Here is a 9625-nt window from a genome sequence, read left to right on the forward strand (position 1 = left end):
GTAAGCAGCACCTGTGGTGCTGACCCCACTGGTGCCGAAATGCACATATAGATATATGCTTGTACGCTATACATTGCACTGTTCGGTCTTACTTTTGTATTTTGGCAACCAAAGCTTCCCTTCGGTGGTGGCTTCTTCCCACCTCATTATCGAAAGGGAAATCTTGCCTAACCCCATCCTGGGCGGTGGTCACGACGGACGCGAGTCTGTCAGGGTGGGGAGCGATCTTTCTCCACCACAGGGCTCAGGGTACGTGGACTCAGTAAGAGTCCTCACTTCAGATCAATGTTCTGGAGATCAGGGCAGTGTATCTTGCCCTAAAAGCGTTCCAACAGTGGCTGGAAGGCAGGCAGATCCGAATTCAGTCGGACAACTCCACAGCGGTGGCTTACATCAACCACCAAGGTGGGACACGCAGTCGGCAAGCCTTCCAGGAAGTCCGGCGGATTCTGCTGTGGGTGGAAGCCACAGCACCCACCATATCCGCAGTTCACATCCCGAGCGTAGAAAACTGGGAAGCAGACTTTCTCAGTCACCAGGGCATGGATGCAGGGGAATGGTCCCTTCACCCGGACGTGTTTCAGGAGATCTGTTGCCGCTGGGGGATGCCGGACGTCGACCTAATGGCGTCTCAGCACAACAACAAGGTCCCGGCATTCATGGCGCGGTCTCACGATCACAGAGCTTTGGCGGCAGACGCCTTCGTTCAGGATTGGTCGCAGTTTCAACTCCCTTATGCGTTCCCACCTCTGGCACTGTTGCCCAGAGTGTTACGCAAGATCAGGTCCGACTGCCGCCGCGCCATCCTCGTCGCTCCAAAATGGCCAACGAGGTCGTGGTACCCGGATCTGTGGCATCTCACGGTAGGCCAACCGGGGGAACTATCAGACCGACCAGACTTGCTGTCTCAAGGGTCGTTTTTTCCTTCAGAATTCTGCGACCCTCAACCTGATGGAGTGGCCATTGAGTCCTGGATCCTAGCATCTGCAGGGTTATCTCAAGGGGTCATTACCACTATGAGACAGGCCAGAAAACACACATCTGCCAAGATCTACCACAGAACGTGGAAGATATTCTTATCTTGGTCCTCTGCTCAGGGAGTTTCTCCCTGGCCAATTGCCTTGCCTACTTTCTTTCCTTCCTGCAATTCGGTTGGAAAAAGGTTGTCGCTCGGTTCCCTTAACGGACAAATCTCAGCGCTCTCTGTATTTTTTTCAGAAGCGCCTAGCAAGACTACCTCAGGTACGCACGTTCCTGCAGGGGGTTTGCCGCTTAGTCCTTCCTTACAAACGACTGTTAGAACCCTGTGATTTGAACAGGGTGCTGATGGTTCTGCAGAAACCACCATTCGAGCCTATGAGGGATTTTTCTCTCTCACGCCTTTCGCAGAAAGTGGTTTTCCTAGGAGCAGTCACTTCACTTCGGAGAGTGTCTGTCGGGGCAGCATTGTCGTGCAAAGTCCCCTTCCCGGTGTCTCACCAGGTCAAGGGGTTCTGCGTCCGGTTCCGGAATTTCTCCCTAAGGTGGAATCCCCCCTTTCATCTCAATCAGGGTATCCGTACCCTCTGTTTGTCTTCATCCAGTTCACCAATGTGAAAAGGATTTGCACTTGATTAGATCTGGTGAGAGCACTCAGACTCTTCATCGATCGTACGGCGTCCCTGCGCCGCTCGGAAGCACTCTTGTCCTTGTCGCTAGCCAGCGTAAAGGGTTACAGGCTTCCAAATCAAGACTGGCTCGGTGGTTCAAGGAACCAATTCTCTAGCTTATCGTTCTGCTGGGCTTACGGTTCCCTCAGGGCTGAAGGTCCATTCTACCAGAGCGGTGGATGCGTCCTGGGCTTGAGGCACCAGGCTACGGCTCAGCTTGTGTGTCAGGCGGATACCTGGTCCAGCCTCCACACTTTCACGAAACACTGTCAGGTGCATACCTATGCTTCGGCGGATGCCAGCATAGGCAGACGAGTCCTTCAGGCGGCGGTTGCCCACCTGTAGAAAGGGGCCGTTTTACGGCTCTATTACGAGGTATTATTTTACCCACCCAGGGATTGCTTTTGGACATCCCAATTGTCTGGGTCTCCCAATAGAGCGACAAAGAAGAAGGGAATTTTGTTTACTTACCGTAAATTCCTTTTCTTCTAGCTCTAATTGGGAGACCCAGCACCCGCCCCTGTTTTTTTTGTATACACATGTTGTTCATGTTGAATGGTTTCAGTTCTCCGATATTCCTTCGGATTGAATTTGCTTAAACCAGTTTATTGGCTTTCCTCCTTCTTGCTTTTGCACTAAAACTGAGGAGCCCGTGATCCCACGGGGGGTGTATAGGCAGAAGGGGAGGGGCCTTACACTTTTAAGTGTAATACTTTGTGTGGCCTCCGGAGGCAGTAGCTATACACCCAATTGTCTGGGTCTCCCAATTAGAGCTAGAAGAAAAGGAATTTACGGTAAGTAAACAAAATTCCCTTCTTTTGAGATTTGTTACGAATAATCCGAACACAAATACTTACTAGTCAACCTTCACTAGTTACAACCTATTCTGTGGATAGATGACAACTTGTTTTCACTGGACCTCTTTAAACTTCCATCAATATCTGTGCTGAGAAAACGGTTTCATCCGATCATACCTTTGGTATTTGGAGGGTAACTTGTAAATGTATGGAGCATTATGTTCCAAACTTCTTCTACTATTAAAATGAATACACCATCTCATTGACTTTATTTACATGTTGTTTTTTGTGTCTAATTTCAAGTTATATTTTGTATTTTAGGAAAAACACCAGAGAATAAGAAAATTAAAGTTTCAACTCCAAACACATTCCCCAAGGCTAACAAGAAGGTGAGAAAATAAGTACAGTTGCCAAGAAGAGCATCTGCTGGCTGGGAAGTCAATCTATGCCTTTATATTAAAGGTTTAATTTTACCATGTATCTAGAAACCATTAATAAAATCCTGATCCTTTACAAAAGATGTTTGTATTGTGTTTCTTGAGACAACATGGCTTCTACGAGGAGCTGAATAGAACAGGTTGTGATTAATTATACAGGTCATTAACCATTCAAACCCTTCACGACTGATGACATATCTACTTTGATATGGGCTCACAGGCTGAACCAGCATATCATCTGGCACTCGACAGCTGATTTATCAGCTATTAAGTGCCAGTAACATCTGCGGGTGGATCTCCAATCCACCCACTGCTGTTAACCAGTTAAATGCTGCTGTCAAGTCACTGACAGCAGGATCTAACATGCGCTGACAGGAAGTGTATCACTGATCCCGCCCATCGGCGCCCCATCACATGATCGCAGGGCGTCGAGTTATCTTGAAAGCAGAGAGTCAGCTGACCCCACCCCCCTGTGCTTGTCATCACAATCCTCCTGTGGACATAGGCTACGAGTCAGCATTCATAGGCTATTGTGATTTCTGCTATACAGAGCAGTGCTGATGAAACAATGCATAGAGTAAAAAAATAATCAAAATGCCCGAATTACGTTTTTCATGGTTACCGCAACAATAAAAGGCGATCAAAACATCAGATCTCCCCCAAAATGGTATCCATAAAAATGTCGACTCGGTGTTCAAAAAAATAATCCCTCAGACAACCCCAGATCCCAAAGATTTAAAACGTTTGGATCTCGGAAGATGGCGACAAACAACTTTTTTTTTTTTTTTATATACAAATATCTGAAATTTTGTTTCACTAAGTAAAAAAAAAACCCCTAGGTTTGGTATCTACATACCCATACTGCCCTATGAAATCATATTGACAGGTCCGTTTTGCAATATAGTGAACGTGGTAAATTAAAAAAAAAAACCAAAACATAAAATGACACATTGTGGAATTGCACTTTTTCTTGCCACGTCACTGCACTTTGAATTTGTTCCCGTTTTCCAGTGCACCACATGGCATAATGAATGGTGTCCTTCAAAAGTACGACTTGTCCTGCAAGAAACAAGCCCCCATCATATCTGTTAAAAAAAAAAAAAAAAAAAGGTATGGCTCCTGGAAAAAGGGTAGGAAAAACTGAAAATTTGCCTGGGGATGAAGGGGTTAAGGAGCAGGGATGTTTAGGGTTTTTTTTTGCACTTTTTGTTTTTCCTTACCACTTTTCAAGAGCCATAACTTTCATTTTTTTTTCATCAACCTAGACATATGAGAGCTTTTTTATTTTGTCTAGGACTAGCTGTAGTTTTTAATGATGTAATTCATTCTGCAAATACGATGTACTGAAAAACTGGAGCAGTATTCAAAGTGGGGTGAAAAGTTGAAAATATGCAATTCCACCATTCGAACCCAATATGGCTTTTGTTTATCTGGCTTATTGTATGATAACAATGACCTGGAAAGCTAGTTCTCCAGGTCAGTGCAATTATTAGAGATTGCAGAATTGCATAAATTTATTTTCTGTTTACTAAAATCAAGAAATTCAGAATATTGTAACAAAGTTTTGTGTTGCCGTTTTCTAAGACCCATAACATTTTTTTCTTTTTATTGTATTGTCTGAAAGATTTGCTTTTTGTCCATGGCAGCTGATTTTTTGATCAATAGTTTGTGTACATATCAGAAAAAAAAAAAAAACAACCCTGGCTTTTTGGTTTTGAACGGTGTTTACCGTTGGGTTTAATTTAATTTCATATTTTGATAGTTTCGAATTTTATGGGTTCGGTAACACCAAATATACTTGTTTTATTATTTTTCTCCTCTTATTTTTAACAAAGTGTATTTTTTTTTCTTTTCTCAAATTGATTATTTTAACCTTTTTTTATTTGTGTATATTATTTTTGGTCCCTTAAGAGGACCTGAACTCTTATCATTTGAATGCTTGTACTATACTGCAAATACCACAGTACTGAAGCATAGAGTGAAATTTATGACTCTCAGCTTGTGACTGAGCTTCACAGAAGTACTGAAAGACTGCCATCGGCAGTAACCCATCTGTTCCTAACGATCGCATTACAGGAGGCAGATGAGAACACTGGGGGCACTTGATAGACAGGCATGCAACCTATTTAAATACCGCTGTCAGAGATTGATAGCGGCATCTAAATGGTTAACAGCCACAAACAAAGAAGCAATTTAAATACATTTAAGCTGATAACCGCAATAATTTGAAATTCGCTCTAGTCATGACTGTTGGAGACAATTGCTGGATATGTAACATAGCTGGCATGAGCGGCGTGTGGAGGGAGTTAAGCTCCTGTGTTCCCTCTATACTTGGTACCCCTTACCAGGATGTTAATTCATGTACTAAGGCAAGAAGGGGTTAATACTGCTTCGATTTACAGCCATTGCCCTAATTGTGTGTAGGCACTTCAAGACCTGTTAATGTGAGATGCATATTATATTGGGGCAGTACAATTCATTTTTAGATTTAGGATAACTTTAGACATTGAATTGAAAATGCATTGCTTTAGAAGAGGAATTAAAAATTGCTGAAAATTCCTACATTACTGGTAAGAATCCCTGCACAGTGGCGACTGCACATGTGGCTTTACCAATTAAAGAGAAGAAAAAAATATATTTATCTGCACATAAAATCACGAGTAGGCCTTCAATGACAAGCACGCATTACCTATGGAATCAGCGAGATAGAGGGCAAAATAATCTTTACGAACCCCTCGAATTTCCTTGTTCCTGAACCGTAAGAGATAATGCCAAACTTAAGTGGACTGGACAAGAACACACAACCTTCACACGATTCTCAGTAGAGCATATGGTTATTGTAGAAGTTTGGAGGCCGTGGATCGACACCATGTCACCTAGTCGTTTTCATGTTCAAAGGAGAAAAGATTGGTCATCTGCGAATTATCGCAATATTCATAGTGCGTATATGTATAGAATGTAAAATAAGATTTCATAAATTGGTATGATTTACGCTTCAAGCATTGTATCCATAAATACAATGCCTGAAAGGTGACCGGTTTAGCCAAATACAAGTTTCATTGAAAAGCATCTTTGCCATTTGTAATTAAACTTTTGCTTTTTGGATGTGATGCAGGAAGGTGGTAAAAATGTCCCGTTCCGAAGAGTAGTTGAAGAGGAGGTGGAAATTGATCCTCGGATGGCTAATAATTCATTTGAAGCAAAGGTATAATACAAATGTTTGTTTTCCTATTTGCAAGAATTCCAGCTTTTCTACTATTGCCTATCTGCGTTATGCAGGTTGTACGGTCTCACTACCACAATCCCGGTCCGCATGCCTTGTAATACTTCTGGCCTGGTCTACGCCACAATTAGAGAGGACCTTTCACTGGATTTGTTCATTTAAATGGCGTACTTCTTCCAACTTCTGCTGCTTCATTGGTTCTACAACAGGTTTTCGTTTTCTTTTGTGCCCCTCTATTCCAAACCTTTGCCCTTAATAAGAAGAGCATAGCTTTCCCGTCAAGCAACTGGGCATGTAGCAGAGAACTTCACTATAGGCGTTTGGGCAGCGGCAGGAGAAAAGGCAATCAAACATGGCTGCGCTTGCATAGACGTTTTGTGGTACGCACCCATTTGGGTAAAGAGAAAATTTGCACTATTATTACCAGGAGAATAACACTGGAACATAGGGGCACAGAAGTAAAAAATTGTTCCACAATCCAGGGCTGTGGAGTCGGTAAGCCAAACCTTCGACTCCGACTCCGACTCCTCAAATTCTCTTGCACCGACTCCGACTCCGGCTCCGACTCCGACTCCTACATATATTGCTTATAGTTAGGTGAAAAATTTATTGTAGTACATGAATATGTGTATGTGAACATCAGACATTTAATAATTTTTATGATACAATAATCAAGATATTTGGATAGAACATAAAATATATTTATTGGAATACAACTTTAGAACACAAAAAACTGTAATAAATTGTAAATATGTAATACACTATGTAATATACAGTAGATTACATATATATCTTGTGTGTGTATATACACTGTGTGTATATATATATATATATATATATATATATTACATATTTACAATTTATTAGTTTTTTGTGTTCTAAAGTTGTATTCCAATAAATATTTTATGTTCTATCCAAATATCTTGATTATTGTATCATAAAAACAATTAAATGTCTGATGTTCACATTGTACTACAATAAATGTTTCACTTAAATATAAGCATTATACTAAATGTTATTATTTAGTAAAATATTCAGCACATTCTGCATTGCACTCCTGTCCCCAATTTATTATATATTTTAGGAGTCGGAGTCGGTGCATTTTATACCGACTCCGACTCCACCAAAATGAGCTCCGAGTCCGACTCCGACTCCACGACTCCGACTCCGACTCCACAGCCCTGCCACAATCAGTGGAGATGCTGTTTTTTATTACAAATTTTGTGTATGGTTCTCTTTAAGAGCTGCTCTAGTGAATAATCTATATTTTTTAAAAAATATATTTCTACCCCAAAATGAGTGAAGTTGGAGGACGGGTCACATAAAGATGCACTATTTTGTGGATTATGATTACCAGGGTTGTTCAGAGATAGAAATTTCTGTTCCACAAATGCAGCCCATCTGTCCATGGACTATATCTGGTATTGCAGCTTATCATTTTTCAATTTAGGGGGGGAATCTGTTACCAATTTGCCAACAAATCTGAGAGCAGCACAACGTATCAGCAGACCCCCTGATTCCAGCTGTTCTTCACTTACTGGGCTGCTTAGTGTAGTTTTGATTTAAAATCACAGTTTAAGCAGCAGTAATTATCATTAGACTACTCGGCGTACTGCCAGGTAGTCCAGCATATACATGAGCTCCATCCAGTTGCTATGCATAATTATTCAGCAGCTTGTAGAAAATACATGCAGTGCAGTAGACGCTGGCAGTCATGGGGCTCATTTACCCTTGAATATTTAGCATCAATATCTGTCATTCAAAACTAGGAATGGGTCATAAACCAAAAACTGCAAGGAAAAGATTTGCAAATATTTTCTTTGGTCCTACGATTGGTTTTTGTCTATAAATACACAAGGAAATCCTGTCTAATATAAGTGTAAAAGCAGCGGTTTCACTGAGAAAACAAACACAAACCTCAATTTGAGGGGTATGTTAATAGACCTTTATACAAACCTTTTACTGTATTATTTTTACACTGTTTTTATTTATATTTTTTCCCCCTTTTTACAGAGAGGAGCAAATGGCGACTGGGGACAGAAAGCCAATAATGTTTTAAAATACACAAAGGGAAAATCTTTCCGACATGAAAAGACGAAGAAAAAGCGAGGCAGCTACTGTGGGGGCGCAATTTCCACATCTGTAAATTCTATTAAGTTTGATAGTGAATGAACTAAACGCTAAGTTTCAATGGACATAAAGAAATTATACTTTAATTTTTTTCTGGGCTCATGTTGCGTCCGTTCAACATTTTATTTTTTTATGGGACAAAGAATGTGACTTTCTTTAAAACATATTTTCTGTAAACACTGAAAACGTTTCCAGGCGAGCACCCAGATTTGCATTGAAAGTTGCTTTTAGGAAGGTTGTCTTCTGAAAGATGATGACCAGCAAACATAATCTATGTTCGAATGTAAAATCTGTTGCAGAAAATTCTGTTCCGGAAAGGGGAGATTTACTATATTTATATATTTGCAATTATTTGGCTTTTTTTTAACTTGTCCTCACTGCAGATTACCCAGTTCTAATTTAATTTCTTTGGTGTATTCTGATTTTGGAGAATTAATAAAACCTTTAACGTTTCAAGCCTATGGAATGAGTATAATTGTGGTGCATTGAATAGGAAAAACAAAATCTAGAGAATAAAATGTCTACAGTATTTAAAAGAGCAAGAGTCAGCCACACATGCACTGTATGATGGGCATCAACTTCAGGTATTTAACAGCTTCCCATCGCAGCATCACTGCCTTTACACATCCTACTGGAAGGTGACAATGCCCACTGGGTCATGAACAGGCAATGCATATTCACCCTGGGGCATCCATTACCTTACAGTGCCCACTACCTGCTGCTTTCACTGCTGCAGCACCAGGGAATGACATGCTGAGATCAGCAGCCATTGCCATATGTAAGGGATATGACAAACAGAGATCACACCCTCTGTGTCTATTCTGCTCCCTGCAACATGGTCGAGGGGAGCCAATTGTTGCTGCGATCTCAGACTTCCATAGATTAAACCCTAATACAGTTAGGGCCATATATATTTTTTTTAACGGTTTACTGAAACATATTCAAGTTATAGTTCTATTATGGACAGGACATAAAGTCCTAACTTTCTTTATCGTTCCTATGGGAGACCCAGACATTGGGTGTATAGCTTCTGCCTCCGGAGGACACACAAAGTACTACACTCAAAAGTGTAGCTCCTCTCTCTGAGCTTATACACCCCCTGGAGAACCAGATCTAGCCAGTTTATCGCTTTGTGTTCAGGAGGTCATACGTCCACACATGCATTCTCATCTGATTTTTCATTTTTGGAAAGAGTTTGAAGAAAAGCAGGTCCAAGCCTGGACCCCCGGCATGTCCCTTCTCACCCCACTGTGTCGGCGGTGCTGTTAAGGTTGATTCCCAGGCTGGAGCGTTACATGCCGTGCTCCTTCACCATCCCTCCGGGGCTCTGGCTTGAAGTGGGAGCCAGCACGGTTCTCCATGCTTGGCATGAGACCGGTCTCCATCCGC

At 41.5% G+C, this 9625-nt stretch overlaps 1 protein-coding gene across 2 annotated transcripts in view; it reads left to right on the forward strand.

Moving 5' to 3' along the window:
* The window catches only part of NOLC1 (nucleolar and coiled-body phosphoprotein 1), an 81346-nt gene extending 72654 nt beyond the window's left edge, over nt 1-8692 (forward strand). For both annotated transcript variants that reach the window (XM_075348877.1, XM_075348878.1), the window contains 3 exons: nt 2768-2835; nt 5999-6088; nt 8120-8692. In XM_075348877.1, coding sequence (XP_075204992.1) covers nt 2768-2835; nt 5999-6088; nt 8120-8278 — 317 coding nt within the window. In that variant the 3' untranslated portion in view covers nt 8279-8692. The remainder of the gene's footprint in view (nt 1-2767; nt 2836-5998; nt 6089-8119) is intronic.
* Nucleotides 8693-9625: the final 933 nt, after the last annotated feature.

Source organism: Anomaloglossus baeobatrachus, chromosome 5 (assembly GCF_048569485.1).
Source record: "Anomaloglossus baeobatrachus isolate aAnoBae1 chromosome 5, aAnoBae1.hap1, whole genome shotgun sequence".
Lineage (NCBI taxonomy): Eukaryota > Metazoa > Chordata > Amphibia > Anura > Aromobatidae > Anomaloglossus > Anomaloglossus baeobatrachus.